Source organism: Aulonocara stuartgranti (genome assembly GCF_965226115.1).
Source record: "Aulonocara stuartgranti genome assembly, chromosome: 5".
In the NCBI taxonomy this organism is placed as follows: domain Eukaryota; kingdom Metazoa; phylum Chordata; class Actinopteri; order Cichliformes; family Cichlidae; genus Aulonocara; species Aulonocara stuartgranti.
The window spans coordinates 5,425,290-5,445,003 of NC_138943.1; the positions used below are offsets into that span (position 1 = coordinate 5,425,290).

Below are 19,714 nucleotides of genomic sequence, written 5' to 3' on the forward strand. Positions count from 1 at the left end.
AAACTCAGTTTAAGGTTGCAAAACTGTGAATATAAATGTATTAATTCTTTTTTTTTTTTTTATAAAATGCCGCAGTTGTTAAGACACTCTAGCCAGCACTGAACACAAGAAATATCATTTTGAACAAACTGAAGTAGTTATTACCTTTTACAAAAAGAAAACTGAATGTATCTCAGGGGTTCCAGGCCAAAAACATCCTTTTAGTGGGAGTATACTATGCTTCTCAGCATCTACAAGATGTGCAAGTAAGCAACAGCTTCCCAGTTTTCCACAACTGTTTAATTTCCAGGTTATAACTTTACCTGCCAGTGTTCCTGTCACTGGATGTTTATACCTGGGTTATGCAGAAGTAGGTGGAATTCTTTGACAATATTAAAAAGAAATTTAATGGGTTTAGTATTACATTATATCTCTGACAAGCTCGTTAGCCTTCTCACTCCTGTAATGTCCTCTAGCTATGGCATTTCATACACCATTGTTTATATCATTTGTATTTAGAAAAGCTCTTGTGAGAACTTACTTTATGTTAGATTTACCTTTAAGGTGGTATTTTAATAGGTTATTGTAAGGTAACATCTTCGAACCAAGGATAATTGCTTTATCGTAGTAAAAAAGCGAATACCCTTCTTCTCTTCTTCTGGTGCATTTAACCTCCTAGGACCTGTGGACATCACATTTTGGGTTATTTAGACCAAAATACTGAATTTTGCTCTACAAGGGCCTGATATCCACTTACGAGGACATTATACTGCCACTGTTCTATCAAAATTTTAAACAAATATCCTCATATGTGGCTCTTATTTTTAAACGTATGCCATGGAAGAGTTCGGGTCTTAGGAGGATAAGCAAACATTTTTCTTAAAAGCATTAGCCTAAAAGTGAGGCTAGTTTTGTACACAGATAATAATGAGGATTGTTAGTATGACTATTAATCCTGCTTCTGCATATATTGCCTCATGATTCATGCAGAAAAAACACAACTTGATAATTGGATGAGCAATTTTTTGTACACTATGCTGTGCTGCTGCTCCACCAGAGAAATGATGTAAGCACACTGCTGGTTAAACATAGTTTGAAAAAAAAAAACCCTTTGCAATGTTACCTGCCAGTTTCTCTTGTTCCCTGCTGTCAAACTAGTATCTGAATTTCATATGGGACGAAGCTTTGGCCATTTTACAATCCCAGTAAGAGAAAGAGAAAAATGTCAGGAGAGTGTAGGGGTTGTTAAGCTTGCCAGAGACCACTATCCTTTGCAAGTTTAATTCCTTTAAAATGAGTTTAGGTGTTAAATGAACCCGTACTGGAGCTAAATTAAATTCCACAGCTATCATTAGAAAGGTTTCTATTAAAGAGCCTTGTGTTGGGAAATTGGCTCCAAGAGCATCTTGGCCCGATAAAGGCAGGAATACTTCTAATTTCCTACTAGCTGCACTCATTTTGACCCCAGGGGTTCTGCAAGGCAGCAAAATAGCCCATTAATTTTGTCTGAAAGCAGACTGCCATAGAAAACTACAACAATCTGTAACAACGTCAGATGATTTGTGTGAAGGAATAATCGCACTTAGAAACTAGAAAGCGCTGCCTCCCAGTTCTGTTTCAGCTTGGCACAGAGATCCTGCATTATTAACAAACGTATGACATTCCACAATTAATTGACATTTATTGCTTTCTAAAATGCAATCCAACTCCCCACTTTTGTTACCAATGATCCATAATTAACTGCAAACACAATTTGCAAGTACTAGGGAAATAGACAGATTAGCATAACAAGCAGAGGCTAGAAATCAAATTCGCATCCCATTTTCTTGCACAGTCATAATCACGTTTCCATGGAAAAACAAAGAATCCTTCAGATAGTACATGCAGTCTTTAAACAACTATAATACTCAGCTTCTTTTACAGACTGTTAATTCAGTCCCAACATGAGAGGCTTTGTTCTTCCCAGTGTTAATTAATCCCTTTACACATAACTGAGTGCTGAACTAAGAAAGGATTTAAGAGTTAAAATCAGGTCTAAGATTGTTGCTTTCTTTATTGCTTTCTTTATCATCACCAAACTTAGTGCTACAGACTTACTCATTATAATTTAACATTACCCTTGGGATCGGTGGTGAAGTTGAGCAATTAAACCTATTTAGATTTTGTGAAATATTCATAGGGTGCACAAAGAATAAGAGTTTTGGAAAAGCTCAAAACAACAAAAATATTTATGTGATCCTATGCTGAAATATTATTAATAATAACATTCAAAAAGACAAACACTGTGTGATCTGAGCTCTTTTTGGGGACGTGTGAATAATTTTGTCAGTGCCTCCTAAGACTACTAAATAAATCAATGAATGTATTTTGCACATTTTGCAAATATCAACCTGCAGGTGTATTGATGTGAACCTGCCATAGTTATGCTGTTGTTTGGTTTACGTAAGAAAACAGCTGGTATGAGATCAGGAAACCATGGTATTATGACTAGGGGATGAGGTTGACTGGTTAGAATAGGTACCCCATGGTGAAGGTCAAAGAAACCAGACTTGACTATTGGAAAAGGAAATCTAGCAGTGCAGAGATTGGTATCTTGGGACAGAACCTTGAGAAGTCATTATTGCAACATGGTTTGTCACCTGAGCCATGTGTTGTTATTGCATAAAAAACGAATCCCAGTTTTCATGGATTGCAAACACACATGCTGAACTTTACACTCAAGGCAAACATTTGCAGAGAGGAGCATTGGAGCAATATATGATACACACATATCAGTTATCAAGTCTGTTGCTGTTTATTTGTTTTTTGGTTGAATTTTGCTGTTTTAATTTTACTGATTAAGTGGTCTCCCTCCTTGAAAATGTAATTCAGTATCAATAATTAGCCTTTAAACACAATTAAAGGCATTTGCTAAGTGGAAGTGCTAGTTGGATTGAGGCCACATTATGCATATTATTATTGTATTAATATTTGTCTTTCACAAAACTGCCCACTTTCCAACTGACACACTAGTTTAAGAGGTACTTTGTCACTGCTGGATGAAAACCACACGGTGGTACCTTCTTGCTTTTTTAATGAATTGACACTGGTTATGTTGTTTGTGTTCTGCTGTTCAAGTGTGACTTGCCAATGCAGTGCCACGGAGACCCGGTTCCTTTCTGAGATAAAAAGTTATTCTGGTGCCTGCCATTGCAAATTTTTCACCAACCCCACCACACCTTACAGGTTGGACCTTATAGGCATACATTTGTTCATTTGCTTTCACTTGAGTCAGTTTGATCGAGGTTTGAACTCAAATAACCCAATTTAAGTAATGTGTTTGCAGAACCTTCCTGAAAAGTTTCACACGCACCTTCACTTATATATCAGCCAACGTCAGATGCTGGACTGAAGGTAACCAGTGGAAAAAAAATTAATTCCCACCTTCACGGACAAATAAATTTACATTAGGCAATCCTTCATGGTTCTACAGTGTAATTTGAGCCTAATGGACACACTGAAAAATTAATCCCTATCTTGATCGATGATGAAAATAATGATTAGTTTCCTCTTCAGGTCTGCATGCTTATGGTTGTGTGGTTTAGGAATTTGAGCACTGTATTAAAAATAAAAAACTGAAGCAACGTCTATGACAGGAGTGACTTTGGCGAGTTTTGTTTGTCTTTCTCAGCCTATTCATTTTTCCCAATACTAGAACAAAGAGCGCTTTTGAACAGGAAGCACAACTCATCTGAACTCTCTAGTCCTGCCTTTGGCCCCTAGGCCCAGTCTACTTTATCTAATAGAGATGTTGAGCAGAGAACACAGAGGGAAGCGAGCTTAAAGTCTCTCTGAAGAAAGAAGCAGATTATATATAGCCACTGATTAAGGCAGAGATGGGAACATGACCTACATGCATAACAACATTTTCTCTCACTTTCTGCTACAGAACAAGCCTCCGTCCAGGACCAGGACTCTACAACTGGGAGAATCAATCTAATTATAACACCAGAGTCAGATTTCAATGCACACCTCATTAATATTTCTCTCATTATTGGGTTAATAATGTTTTTAGAGGTGTGGGAGACTTGGGAGAGATGATACCTCACCAGTGAACCTTTGCTTTCAGTGCACCTGTCATGCAGGTAAAAATGACTGCTTTCATGCATTGTGTCTGGATCATGTATCAGATTATAGTTGAAACTGCTAACTCCCTTTCACACACAGTGCATGTGCTCTCAAAATAGCTGTTCCCCTGGGAGACTCATGGGGGATGAGGGGAGGATGGGGGAGAAAAAGACAGTGGGAGGGAGAAAGAGAGCGGGAGAGAGGGATTTCTCCTTCCTCATCAATCTTTCGGATCCTGTCCCACTGATGCCGGTGCCCGCGTATCCGACAGCGCCAGCGTCGGCAGGCAGCGGCAGGCAGCAGACCTTGCTGAGATTCAATCCAGATTCTTTTATCAGCCACCTGAGGTTGATTTAACACCCCTGTTCCTGGACAGTGAAAGTGGCTGATTATACAGCCAGTCAGTCCCTTTCCCCCCTCATCTCCCTCAGCTCCAGCCCATTACCCAAAACTGCTGTGCTGTGCTGTCTGGGCTCATGAAGACGTGGAGAGGGCGCAGGGAGGCAGGTCATAAACCCGACAAGATCAAAGGCAATAACTACTTATGCGTGTAAATGAATCAAAATCTGAATGTGCATATATGCTCTTTGGGGTTATAATTTAAATGCGGCTGATAAATAATTGACAGACTCAATTATTGGCTATCAACATCAAAGACTTTGATTTTTTTGTTGTTGTTGCAAAAGAAACTGGTAACTGAGTATTTTTTATGCAAATCTTAATGGCTTTTTTAAAAATTCCAACCCATAACATAATAGCCCACATCCAATTTTTTTGTAAAGGTGCTTGTTGTTTTGTATATTGTGTTTCTGGACTTTGTAGCAGTCTCACAGAAATATGATCGCTAACCAAATTGAATGCAGTAACCATTTCACCTTATGCTGAACTATAAGGGTACTTCACTGAATAAGTATATTCATCATTAGAATCACTGTGTTGAAGCTGGGCATGAGCTGTGATACTCAAAAAGTTGTGTATTTCTAACGTGACAATGTGGTTGTTGAAAGATGTCGGAATAGATCTAATAAAAGACAAGTTTAGAATTTCAGTGGTTTTGAAGCTGTTTCAATCTAGGGAGAATATTCAGACCCCCTTTGTTAATGTTTCTTTTACAACTTTGAGAAAATATGCAGCTTTAGGTTGTATGAAGGCTAAAGCTGAAATTCTATCAGAGGGTTTAGACTGAATGTTTTTTATATGGTATAAAGTGTGTGGTTAGCTAGAGTAGATGGGTGTTTGCTTGCAAGTTCAATGGTAACTTTATTGTGCCCAATGGGCAATTGATTTTCCTTATGTCCACACATGATCCAACCCCCCCTCCCCCCTCAAAAAACATTACCTACATTACCTAAAGATAAAAATAAAAATAAACTTACAGCAAGAAACTTTTTCATATCAATATCTGCTAAAAGCATTTTTTTGATAAATAAAAAATGGAAATACAAACTTAAACTGATTTGAAAACAAACACTTTAAATGGTTTTTATAGCATTTATAACATATAAATAATAAAACACAGACAAGCAAATATAAACGAGCGCAGATAGATTTTCTCAGAAATCAAACAGACCAGTTCAAACAGAACTCAAGGGAATAAAAAAACAGTGTTAGATAAAAGATTTTCTTCTCCAGAGCTTTTTATATGCATTGACAGATGGGATATTGGTGACCTCATCACCTGAGCATATGTTCCTTCAGTAGGTGAACAGACTGACAGGCGACAGGCAGGAGGGAACACTGCGCCTCATGAAAGGCTGGTGAGTTTGTTCAGTTGCAGTTGTACTCATATGTACATATTTACCCATACTAATTGAAATATAAGAAGCTTTAGAGAGTGGGGGGTGGGTGATGTACAGGCAGAAACATTTGAACTACTTTCACCTGACTTGCTTTGATTTTATAGGTGTGGGTGTAAGCTGTAAAAACAAAGGGTGTACTATACTGTGTCTTTGCTTGTTTTTTGGTTCCCCTTTTAAATATAGAGTTTTTGTTAGAAGTTTACATCATGACCTTATATGTATGGTTATTTATATACGGTTAAATGTAAAGGTTATTTGGCACTTTTTTATAATTTCTTTAAACTGTTCTTTTTTCAGGGTGGATTAGCTGTACAGCATACATTTTCAATGACTCTAACAAATAATAATTGGATGCACAAGTTTGAATTTATTTTGAATTTTCTGTAATCCACACAAGTATACATACAGTCTCTGATACATACACCCAGTAATATAAGGTTAAATGTTCATTCGCAAGGTGCAGGTCAGATCAGACGATTTTAGTAGCCAGCAAGACTTTGGGCATAATTCTGGCTGGATATTTGACTTGATGAATCAGTAAAGTTTATTTAAGTTTGATAGTGTGTTGCAAAGAATGAGGTTGGGGCTTTGGGAAAGCCATTCCAAAACCTTAGCTTGTTTTATCATGAGCATGGCCCTAACCGCACCATACTTGAGAGTTGGTACAGAGTTCTTAGGTTTAAAGCGTCACCTTTACACTTCCAAACATACCTATTGTAAGGCAATTGGCTTGTCCATATGGGCGGCAGCAAATTTCAGTCAAGCTTAAAGGTGTCAATTTGGAGTAGAATCTTCCTTTGTTGGGACCCTCTCAGTCCACGGCAATTCAAAACTTGTTTCATTGTGGACAGTAATGCTGGTATTCAAGCAGTTTGCAGTTCATGGAAGGCTTGGTAGATCCTGAGTTGTTCCTGAACATCCTAACCAATTTCCTCTCATGTGAGGGTGACCATTTGGGTGGCGATAAACTATACTTACATGCAACTGTTTGTACAGATGATCCTCAAATCTGCAGTTGGATAGAAATGGCTTCAAGCAACCTTCTCCCAACTTGTGTAGATATATAGTTCTCCTTCTTAGAGCCTCAATGAATTCCATGGAATGTCCCATTGTTCTGAGTGTTACTCATAAATTTTGTTGGGTCATTAAAATATTAAGTGCATTGATGTCTTGTGATCTGGCACTATATAAAACTAAACTGAATGAAATTGAAATTGGTCAGTCTAGTGTGTGCAGACAAACAAATTGCTAGTTGTAGTCAACCATGACCACTAACGAGAAGCTAACAGGCCTTGGCCTTGGCAAATTAAAAGACACTTTAGAACATTCAGCTCCACTTATTAAAAGTTGAAATGATTGTATGTGTATATTTGAGCCTATACGTATAGTTGACCCTGTGTGGATTACAGAAAAAACAAAATAAAGCCAAATTCTAGTTGTTTAAAGTCATTAAAGATATATGCTGTACAATCATTCCACCCTCAAAAAAAGAAGATTTCAAAGAAATAATTAAAAAGCCCAAAATGACCTTGATGAGTTTGTGAATCTATTCTGATATATGTCTACTTTATGATGTGTACTACTGCACACATGCAGCCCACCTCAACATAGGAGAGAATGGTGAAGTGATTATGATATTACTCAAGCTGAATACAACTCTTATAATATTTTAAGATTTACTATATACTATATTATACACTATAAATATATACAATATACAGTAAATTACACAATATAATATATTTTACAATATTGCAACGGATCTCAGTGTTACTTTGCCTAAAAGCACAGGGGACAATGACTCAGATTAAAATGAATCTTTTACTTACAGAGTCAATAATACTGAACAGATCTTTTTCAGGTAATTATACAAAACCCTATGGTATAAACTATGGTATGAACTGTATGGTATAGTTTAGCTTTATACTGATCTATACCCTGACTTTAGGGCTGTTCGATATATCAATATATATCAGATGATGATATAAAAACATCTATCTTTCATTTTACGCTATCGTTTGTTTCGTGGTGTCGCAAAATAAACTGTTTACGGCAATATTTTTTCATCGTTTTGATGGTCACTGTAGTGGCTATATTAATTTCGTAAAGTTCTCTCTTTCTCTTATATTTTATATAACCACACTATGGACAGACAAGTGCCTGTTTTTATTTGTTGTGGTTAGCAACAACGACGGTAACAGCATCGCGTGTCCGCTTGTTTATGTTCCACATAAACCTTTCACAATAAAGCTCAAGATCCTGTTGAGACCTTTCAAAATAAACAGAATCACGTGAAAGAGCAGATCATTTACGGATGAGAATTTAAAAAAGAGCCGCCAGGTGTTAAAAAATAAACCTTAGACTCAAACGTTAGAACAGGCTTTTCCCCGCAGCACGCTGTGTAATAAATACTCACAAAGAAAACGGCGGCCTTTACAACTTATGTCTAAAAATATATCGTTTCATGCATCGGTTAAAACACTCGACTCCAGCTACATGATGCGCAGCTGGAAACACTTCCCGCAAGTCGAGCTGCCCGAGATTCACATAATTTACAGAAAATGTTAAATTTTTGTGATTTATATCGTTATCGACGATAGAATTCTTATATCGGGATATGAGATTTTGGTCATATCGCACAGCCCTACCTGACTTCATACATTCGATTTGCTGCAGAATTATTTCCAACAGTATCCAATGTTAGTTTTTGTAATAGGTATTGAATTTCAGCCCTTGAATTCAGCACTTACAAAATGATGCGTGTGTTTGCTTTGAACGCGCATCAATTGATAGTTTTCCCAATTACAAATAACTGTCCTTGGGTAGTGATGAGGCTCACTTTGTCAGAGCTGTAGATAGACTCTCAGTGTCACTGCCTATTGTGCATCACACATAATGGGTCTTTGTGAAAACACATTGTTCAGGTTTACAATTTACATAATGCTTTCACCTTGGCATTTGTATCCTTTAGTATGTGTGATACAAAAGAAAGCACTTGTACCACACACAGCAAACCACACAAATATTGCACAGGTAAGGTCAGGCAGTCTGTCTGGCTTTACACAGCACAGAGACTAACAGGACTATTATGGTCCATGCTTGTCTTTCGCACAATACTGTATATACAACAAAACAGAAAAAAGGCTGTTTGCCACAAGTCAAGCTGGGAAATGTCTAGTTCAGGAAGTTTTAGGTCGACTAGCAAAACATGTCATTTGACTCCTGACCAGGAATCTAACCATACTTTATTTAATTTCATTTTAGTTTAGGAAAAAGGCAGAAGCTCGTGACATTTGCAGTGTAGTTATCTGTAGTAATCTGGTGCAGCATGACAGCTCCCACACATGCTGTCCAATCCAGTATTTATGGTTTTCTCAATGACTCAATGATAAACAGCATAATTATTTTTGAAAATAAAAATTATTATGTCACTAAACATAAATATTTGTAGTTTCTAGACAATATAAATCCTGATAGACGGTAAAAAGCCATTTTTCTATAAGGTTTTAAACTCTATGTATAAAACAAAACTTCCACATATAAATTAAAGCCATTCTTTGGTTCATCCAGCAGCACTAATATCTGCACAAACAATATCACTTTCACCAAACGGTACAATTCAAAGTCCTAACTAAAGCTAGGATATGGCTTTTGTAGTCAAATAGATAAATAAAACAAATGGTTAAAGTGCAACGTTAGTTACTTTGCTTTGAATTAGAGATGATTTCCTGTAGTGAAATCATCTCTAATGATGATTGCATCATCTCTAATGATGATTTCACTACAGTGTCTTTCGTCTTGAACTCATCTAACCTTGTGCCTTCTTCTCGCTGGGATGTAGGAACAGGTCATGGTCGGTCAAGCTAATGCTTGTGATTCCTCCAAATATGCCACTTTGCATTTCAGAAGCTCCCCACAAGTAGCTCTGCTAAAAGTACACTGATGGAAGCAACGGCAACCTGCACAGAGCTGATGAGCTGGGCAGCAAGTCAGACACATGAACAGCATAGAACATCTGGTCAGTTTAAAAAGAAATGTTATGGAAATGTAGACTTCATTTCAAAGAAGATCTCAGCAAGGCGGCATTTCTCTATGAGGATGGCCAACTCAATAACAAATGGTAAGCTGACTGGTCTGCAATAGGATGTTACACAAACTTTTCTGCTTAACGCTTGTTTTAGAGAATAAGAATATCACAATTGTCAGATTTCATAATTTCTTGTCTAATCTAATCAGATCATTACAGCAGACACAACCAGTGTCACCTTGTGACAGTGTCACTCTCACATGTGAGGCCTCCTGTTCTTAATCAATACAGAAAAATTAAAAGGGGAATTCGTAGTTCATAGCACCTATTAGCTTTATTCCTTGATAGGAATAAAGATCAGTGTAGGTTAAAGTAATTTAATGTTGTAAATACAATTCTTAATGTCTATTTATTAGGTTTATAAATATGTATAAATAAAAATTTATTAAGGCTAGTAGGCTACCCCCCAGCAATCGGGGCTGTACAACATAACTATATTTATCAAATGATGAAAGAAAAATGTCTATCCTTGTGGTCATTATATAAAATTATAAATTCACTACATTTACAGACATTATGGTAATAATTGGTTAAAGAATTGGTAAAATTTCAGTGAGTAAGGCATTTTTTTAGAGTTTTTCCTTATTTTTTAAGTTGATCAAATATTGTAAAAGAGCTGAAATAATTAATGAAATGTAGAGTACATATGTATTTTTAATAAATGTTCAAAAAGTTCTCGATTCTCACTTGTTGATAATTAGAAAATACATATCTTTGCGGTCACATAAATCAAACAATGTAAAATCCAACCCATCAGTTCTAGTATAGTAATAGCATCTTTCAATGTTTCTCTAAAAAAATCCAACTCATAGAAGTTTCAAAAATATTCATAATAACTGGTTACCACCAGTTATTGTGAATATTATTATCTTAAGTCCATTTTTCACAATTTATTAAATTCTTGAAGACTCATATAAACTTTTCACAGTTGCTGTGGAGAAAATGAAAAATGACAGAGGCCAAAAATGTTTTCAATACATATAAAATGTAGGTATTCCTTTTAGACAGACTTAAAACGATAGGCATTTCCTTTAACGCGTTTCCTGCTCACTTGAAAGTTTTTTATAGTCAAAAATACATTTACATTACCCATGTGAGTCACAAAAACCATTAAAATTATTTTGTGTCATGTCATTTCTTTCCAAAAGCACATTTTCCATTTACATACATAGCATTATCTACAAAGAGAGCCTGAGGGAAGAATGCATTTTTAGGAATTCGTAATTATTCTTCAATTCTGCTTCTTTAATAGAGTAGTACACTCGACCAAACTTCGGGAACACTTTTAAGTTCACCTTGCCATTCATGGCACAGAATCTCAGCGAGCTCGAAGGAAAGATTAAGAGCAGAGTGGAATCATAATAAAGGTGACAGAGGATGCCTCATGGGACGCTTTGCCTCCAGGCGTACAGAAGAAAATCTCACTTTATAATGCAGTTAAATTATTTCACGCTTGCAAAGCATTTTTTAACTGAAGCTTTAGCTGTGCATACGGAGCTCCTGGTTTAGCCCCAATTAGCAAAAGGAAAATTTGTTGAAAAAACTGTAGAAAAGCTATTGTTTGTCCTCTGAAAACAATCAAACTTACTATTTATTCAAAGATGATTAGAAGTCATGCCATAAGAGTGTGGAGGTGGAAAAGAGTTGTTAGTTAATTGGAGGGTTATGAATAGAACTGTTTGTTTCAATATTAGTAAAAATGTTCAAATGTTTTGGTTGTGGCAACCTAATGACATGTGGAAACTTTTTTTTCCATGAATTTACACTGATCAAAAAAGAAACTACAAGATGTGGCTCTGCATGAGCTGTACATCCCTTGCACAAATACAAATCTATTATCTGAGCATCTACTTGTGTATTGCATGTATTCAAACAGTGTCTTCTTATTTGGAGAGCTCTAACTAAGGCAAACAAAACGCCATGAATGTTTGTGCTGATAGATAAATGCTACACTCCCCACCATTAATCACACTGGCAGTTTCAAATAAGCTGTAGCGTACTGAAGTATGGGGGAAGGCTGTCTTAATGCTCATTTGAAATTCAAAGTGGTTTTCATAAATTATTCAGTTTATTAAAATCATAAGCAACTCTGTTATAATTCCACAAACAAAAATACACATATACCACAACGTGTAACTGTGTGTGAATGCATTTACCTGTGTCAGTGTGCGTGTGTGGGGGTTGCATATGTCTATTACTCACCCCAGCGTCGTCATGGTGACAATAGTGTACCAGAATGAAGCTGGGATGCTGGTGAACTTGCTGGAGCTGGAGCCCTTCTCTGCATAAAACATGACCGTGGCAAAGATGATGATGGCCATGGTGAGTGAGAAGAGGAGGAAGCCCAGCTCCGAAGCGCAGCTCTTGAGTGTATAACCCAGGATCCGCAGGCCTTGCGAGTGGCGGGAGAACTTGAAGATACGAAACACTCGAAACACACGCAGTGTCACGAAGGCGCCGCTGACATCCTCGTTGTTGGTCATCACTAGACCAATATAATATGGCAAGATAGCCACCACGTCGATGATGCTCATCACAGAGCGCATGAAGCGGTAACGACTAGGTGCGGCAAACAAGCGCAACAGATACTCCACGGTGAAAATCATAACACAGGCGGTGTCCATGCAGAAGAACGCAACAGTGTAGCGTTCGCCACATGGCATGTCTTTCTGATTGGCAGTAGCACCACAGGGCACGGTCTCCACCACATTCGTAATGACCGAGACAGCAATGAAGAACCCAGTGACATAGTAAAAGACCAGGGCCATGGTGGAGGTGTGGGGGTTTTCAAAGGCGCGCCACATGGTCTCTCTGAAGTTCATGTTGGGCATCTTCAGGTCCATATTCTCTTCCTGATCATCCTGCAGCCGCTCTAAGTTCTCCCTCTTTCTGTCCTTGTATTCTTCATAGCAGCAGTCACCGATGATCTCAGGTATGATGCCAAAGAAAGTCAGCTCCTCATCATAGGCCGAGATGCACTCGTGACGAGGATAATGGAGCTTTCCCGTTCGGTAAAAGTTGAGAATGCTTCTGAAGGCGTCAGGGTCCCGGTCGAAAAAGTACTCCTTGGTTTCCTCGTTGTAAAAGAAATCTTTCTCAGAACTGCCCAGTAGGGTGTCTGGGTAGCGGTCCAATGTTGTTCTCCAGGTCTGAAAACGACGGCCGCTGACATTGAGGATGATAAGTTCATCTTGTTTCTTGCTGTTGTCTCTTGGCGCGATAGGCATGGGGCAGTTGGCCACAGGCATCCAGCCAATTGCTGCAGCCCTGGCAAAGGGGAGCCACGCTGCTACTCCTGTTGCCATTGTGAAGCAAAGTCTTCCACACCTTCAGACTTAACTGCCCTGAAAATGATCTGGCATCTGAAGAAGAAAACACAAAAAAGGGAATGTGGATAATTAACAGCAACACATTCAGTCTTCAACCAAATGACCAGTGCTGACCATCAAGGTGCTGTGTACCATCATGCCTATTCTACTATGAGTTTCAAAACATTTTTCCTCTCTGTTAAATCTCCTTTCACTTTCAGCAGTCTCTTGTTTAAATATCTGAAAATGTCATCTATACAAAATGCCACCTGAGCTGCTAAAAATGGAAAGAACAGCTAAAGGTGGATGTAAAAGTTTGTGTGAAATGTAAAATCTGATTTCTATGAAAAAAATAAAATGTGCACGAGTTCGACTTAGACCACAATGAATTGGTATGCATGTGAATCAAATGACTCGCCTTTTGTGTCCAAGCCTATGTCGAAAAGGAACAATTAGATGTACAATTTAACCAGCATCAGCGACATTAAGAAACAACTATAAGGCTTCTGTTCTGAGCAGCTTCATTAACTATCCTACGGTGAAAAACAGTGACAGCCAAACCTGTTGAATCTAAATAAGGAGGAAATCTACTTCAGAGTTCTCCATGCGCTGATAACGTTACGCGGTTTTCCCTGTTAGAATTTTAAAGTAGCCTACATAAATTACACAATGACCTGATGACGTTTCTTTACTGACTTGTATTACCTGGTCGAGTATAAGCAAACATCTTGTGTCCGTGCACGTTATACTCAAAACGTGACAAAAAGTGAACGTTCACGCCTTAGAAACACTGCTTTTCGCCTCCAGCGCACGAATCGCACAACTTCCCCAACAAACGCATTTATTCACCTGATAAATGCAAATTTCTAAATTTATATCAGCCCTTCCAAAGATAAGAACTGAATAAAAGGGTCGGCGAAAACAGGAATACTCACAGAAAAGGAGATGGAGTGGAGGAGGGAACAAAATCCCAACTCTTCCAAACCGAGTCCTCAGTTGTAAGTGAGAAAGGATGAGCTCGGATCCATCCAGCGAGCTGAGGCAGCGAGCAACACCTCTCTTCTTCACCTCGGTCGATCGGCAGACTCCCGCACCGAGCAGAGCGAAAAAACTGAAAGCAGCAGAATTAACCGCAAGACTCTGAAGAAACGGTCTGTGTCTGACGGATTCTACATCCTGCCTTCTTTGATTCCCCGTCACTGTTTGAAAAAGTGAAATGTGATGGAGAGGAGACGCACGCTTCCCTTCCTTCACCACAAAGTACAATGTACGACTCGCTCGCTGTGCCAGCTCCGTGTCATCAGTCCTCCTCCCCTCTGCCTCACTTTGCCATCATCTGTGACAGACTTCAACTCACTTGGCACTTCCAGTATGGTGGTGATGCACTGTAAAGCAGAACGTGACGTTGTGATGCAGGAAACTGGACTTGATCAATCAATCAACTTTAAATCCGATTTAAAATTTCAAGTTATGCATTTGTTTACTCATTATTATTTTTATAATCTCAAAATGAAAAATAAACCCTGTTGGCAGACAAGAAACTTCTATTCTTCTTCTATTATTATTATTATTATTATTATTATTATTATTATTATTATTATTAGTAGTAGTAGTAGTAGTAGTAGTAGTAGTAGTAGTATTATCAATAATTCCCCTTTGCACATGTTTCATGCCATGCAGGCCTAATGTTTTACACCCCGCCTTAACCTGCTTGGTACCCTTGTTAACGTTTGACCTTAACAAGTCCCTCATCTAAATGATCAAATCGTCCTTTCACAAACAAGCAAACAAACAGCTCGGAAGACTTCCTCCAAGCTGAAGAATTATAGAAACTCTGCTTTTGCCTTTTCCTGTGGAGATGAAAAAATAAAACCTTGCCTTACAGTGTCAAAGGTGTGCGCTCTCATCTCCTTTTATGAAGTCAGTTATATTATCACTTGATGCGTTGGCATGCTGCTGACAGTTTTCTCGTGGACAAAATATTTGACAAAACAGCGCTTGTTTGGAAGGAATTTAAAAATACCTCTGTCTGTGTTGTCTGAAGAAATGTAATATACTCCCCCCCCCCCCCCCCCCCCTTTTTTTTTTTTTTTACACAAATCTGCTCGAAGGTATAACGGTTAGATTGTTTCTCTGGCATAACTTTCATTTTGGAACTGTTCCTATACCAAATGTCAAGACAAGATTGTCAGCCAGCGGTAATTCATCGATTAAGTGTTTGCTGGGACATGACAGATATTCAGGTTTTTGCACTTTTCAAAAAGTGGAAAAGTTTGCATTAGAAAGCAGGAAGGGTAGCGGGAAGGTGGCAAAAACACATCTAACTTTTACCTCGAATGTTGGAACGTGACTGTTGCTCAAAGCCACTTTAAAGTTTTATTTTAATTTCTTGTTTACTTTCATTTTTTATTTATGGTAGGTGACATTTTGGCATATAACTGCTTGTTAGGGATAGGACAACAACGTGTTTTGAGTTAAAATACAGCTTTTTACTAAATTAAACACACAGAGCTCAGTGTTTGTTTTCAGGTACTACTTTCCATCATGAGTACAGGTGGGACACCCGTGGTGCATATTATGCAGTGATTAACACAGCAGAGGTCACTTCACTTTAAAACATCACCATGTACTCTAGGACGTAATATTAAAAACTGCTGTCTTGTATTTTCATTTAAACTATGTTAAATTACCTTAAAATGCAGCGTGGTGTAAAGTAATAAAGTGCTGTTACATACAGTCATGTGAAAAAGACTTTTTACAGGACCCTGTGTAGCTTGTATTGCAGCTAAACTACATTTAGCTGCAATAATTTGAAGTAATAAATTTCAGTATGACTTTAACATGCTTTAACATCATTATGGAGGAATTTTGCCCACTTTTCTTCTAAATGTTGCTTCAGTTCATTAGAGTTTGTGAGCATTTGTTTATGCAAGTCCCACAACAGCATTTTAGGCCAGTTGAGGTCTGGATTTTGACAGGGCCATTGCTGCACCTTGATGCTTTTGCAGCCATTCTGTTGTAGATTTGCTGGTGTGCTTGGGATCATTGTCTTCTTGTATGATCCAAGTTCAGCCAAGCTTTAGTTGCTAGAGAGATTGCCTGACATTTGCCTCCTGAACACTTTGGTAGCCTATACATGGTTAACTGAATGACTCCAAGGTGACTAGGTCCCATGGCTGCAAATCAAGATTCAAATTGTCATCCCTCCACCAGAGTGCTTTGTGCTGATCTGCTCTGTATGTTTTCGTCAAGCTTGGTGCTGCGTATTATGGCAAAACATTTCCACAATGGTCTCATCTTTCTGAAGGACATCTTTTGATTTGTTAAGATGCAACCTCGCAAACCCAAGCTTTATGGCATGCTCTTTTAAGAGAGACAAGGCTTTTATTGGAAACCCTTCCAAACAAGCCATACATATTCAGACTTGTTCCAGTTGTATTGTTATGAACTTTAAGATCTAACATACTAGCTGAGGCCTGTAGATTCTGAGATGAAGCTCTTTATTTTATTCATTGAATTTCATTCTAGGATACTGGCATACATTAAACACAATGTCGCATTTAGACCACAAACAGTCCATAAAGGAGTGTTTTTGTAATGTAACAGCCTTACTCTTTCATCCATGCTACACTACGTGATTTATAAAGAAACGATATTGGCGTTGCGAAAAACTAAAAGTCAATTACACGTTCTGAATAATGCAATATGCCGAAAGAAATCACCTTAAATTTGTGCCATTTGATGACTCATTTGATGATGAGTGGTAATTTCAAAACACATAATTTGGGCAGACTTAAAATACAAGCAGTAATGCAAAAAGTCCTCAGTAATAATCAAAACAGTGTGATGCAGTTTATTATACCTTAGTGATGCATATTCCTGGAAGAATTTTCTATTAAATCCAGACAACCCAGCTGACACAGAGCAGACTGTCCAGATATTTTTGTTGGTACATAAAAGCAAAGTACCGCATGAACAATTTAGAGTAGTAGCTAGCTAAAATCACAGGACACCTCTCATTATGATTTTTTTTAACACAGTTAATGTGAAAGAAATACAGGGCAGGATTATAATGCAGTAATCCAATTGTTAAATGCTTTTAACTATTGGTCTCTTATACTGTACAAGAGAATAACATTAATATAAAGCAGCACCAAAAACTCCATCCTCTATAATTTTTCCTCAAATAAGCCTTCATCTTCAAACTGTGAGCCAAAGCAGAGAGGGGGTGTCAAAGGAAGCCCTACAGAGCCTCGCCATCAGCTAGGAAGAAGCAGCAATCCCCACTAGCTACTTCTATCTTACACTTTAATCCCAGGCAGCATGGTCTGAACGTATAGACGCCTCAGGGGACTGCTGGGGCTGGACGAGGAAGGCCTTTGAATGGATGGCCTTGTGTGTGGCTGTTGGAGGGGAGAGTCAGAGGGAGAAAATGAAAGGGAGAGAGAGGCTGTGTGGCTTTGGTATTAAGACAGATAGGCTATTGATGGACTCCAGTACATTCAGATATTCAGATCAAGTTCTGCCACATGATGTACAACATCATGCCCAGGATTTAAAATTTTAAGTTGCATGGATTTTTCACACAGGGGTTTGCTTTTGTTTTATCTACCATGTTATGGTGCTGTGGCACATTTGTAAACCAGTTTTCCAATTTTCCTGTATAAATCTGTAAAATTTAGTGTAAACATAGAAGTTTATGCGTTGTATGTTAAGTGTCAAATAAAATGTAGGTAAATGTGCACTATTCCAAAATCTATCACTGTTCCCTGCATAACAAAGACAAAAATAAATAAATAAATGAAAACATTCAGCCTAAAAATAAAGACTAATGCAATTGTTATCATTGTCTGCATCAGAATTATATATTAATATATTAAATAATTTGACATACTATTACCTCAATCTGTCAATTCCCTGATGATTTCTCATACTCTTTACTGTGACACGTTCAAAGCTTTTGGGTGCCATCTGAACTTTAGAGAATACATTTACTAGCAATTTTTCACAGTACTTTACATTAACTAGTGACAGTAGAGACTTTCAAATATTCACCAAAATATAGGATAGCGGGAAAATGTCGTTTAAAATTAATTGTGTGGATATTTTTTTGACAAAATTGCATTTTTGGCAATGTGCTCTTTTTTTCATTGATAAAATTGTAACAGCATATTAAGGTTTAGTTTAATCTTTGTAATTAGATTAAAAAAATACAGGTGCATTCAGACTATATGCGTCATACGTTCCAATCTTTCACAATGACTGGGAAATATCTTAAATAGTTAATTGCCCATAAGGCTGAGTTTTGAAGGTTTTTCTCATGTCACTGTCCTTCACCTGGGGCAATGCTTGCTGAGTGCATGAGAGATATTTGTATGTCATTTAGTCTTTTTATAGCCCCTTATAAAACAGAAAAAACAATCTCTACAAGGGTACCACATTTATTTGGATTGATTTAAACTTGAGTGTGTGTGTGTGTGTGTGTGTGTGTGTGTGTGTGTGTGTGTGTGTGTGTGTGTGTGGCGGCACAGTTGTTGGTGACAGATGAGCTGTTCTGAGCATTTCAGAACCTGCTAATCAGCTGCATTTTTCCCCACACAACAGAGAACGTTCTAAAAAAGAGAAAATATCCAGTGAGCATTCACTCTGTGTGGGAAAATGTGTTGTTGATGCCAGAGGTCAGAGGAGAATGGCCAGAATGCTTTAAATTGATAGGGAGTTAACAGAAACTCATTAGAACCAAGAAATACAGAAGAGCATCTCCAAATGCAGAAGAGCATCTCATCTCTAAATGCAGAAGAGCATCTCTAAATGCTAAACATATCAAACTTGAGGCAGATGGGCTACAGCACAGGTGCCACTCATCTCAGTTAAGAACAGGAAACTCTGGATAGAATTTACACAGATTCACTAAAACGGGATAGCAGAAGATTGGAGAAATGTTGTTTGGTCTAATAAGCTTCAATTCAATTCAGATGGTAGGATCAGAATTTGTCAGAAACGACATCAAAGCATGGATCCATTCTGCCCTGTATCAGTGGTTCAGGCTGCTGGTAGGTATGATGTTGTGCGGGTTATTTTCTTCACACACTTTGGGGCCATTAATACCAACTGAGCATCATTTAAACACCACAGCCTATCTGAGTATTATTACTGACCATGTCCATCCATTTTTGACTGTGTCCCCATCGTCTCATGGCTGCTTCCAGCCAGATAAGGCACTGTTCCACATCATCTCCGGCTGGTTTCTCGAACATGGAATGAGTTCACTATACTCAAATGGCCTCCATTCACTAGAGCTCAGTGCAAAGAGCACCTTTTGGGATGTGGTGGAATCGGAGATCACGGATGTGAAGCCAACAGATCTGCAGCAAATATGTGATGTTATCATATCAATATGAACCAAAATCTGAGAGGAATGTTTCCAGCACTTT

The 19,714-nt window shown here is 38.0% G+C and overlaps 1 protein-coding gene across 3 annotated transcripts in view; it reads right to left on the reverse strand.

The window, feature by feature from the left end:
• Positions 1 to 14,683, reverse strand: part of LOC309707100 (A-type voltage-gated potassium channel KCND3-like) — a 109,740-nt gene extending 95,057 nt beyond the window's left edge. For all 3 annotated transcript variants that reach the window (XM_082534219.1, XM_082534218.1, XM_082534217.1), the window contains exons 1-2: positions 14,216 to 14,683; positions 12,175 to 13,334 (exon numbers count right to left, since the gene is read on the reverse strand). In XM_082534219.1, the coding sequence (XP_082390345.1) occupies positions 12,175 to 13,277 (1,103 nt within the window). In that variant the 5' untranslated portion in view covers positions 13,278 to 13,334; positions 14,216 to 14,683. The remainder of the gene's footprint in view (positions 1 to 12,174; positions 13,335 to 14,215) is intronic.
• Positions 14,684 to 19,714: the final 5,031 nt, after the last annotated feature.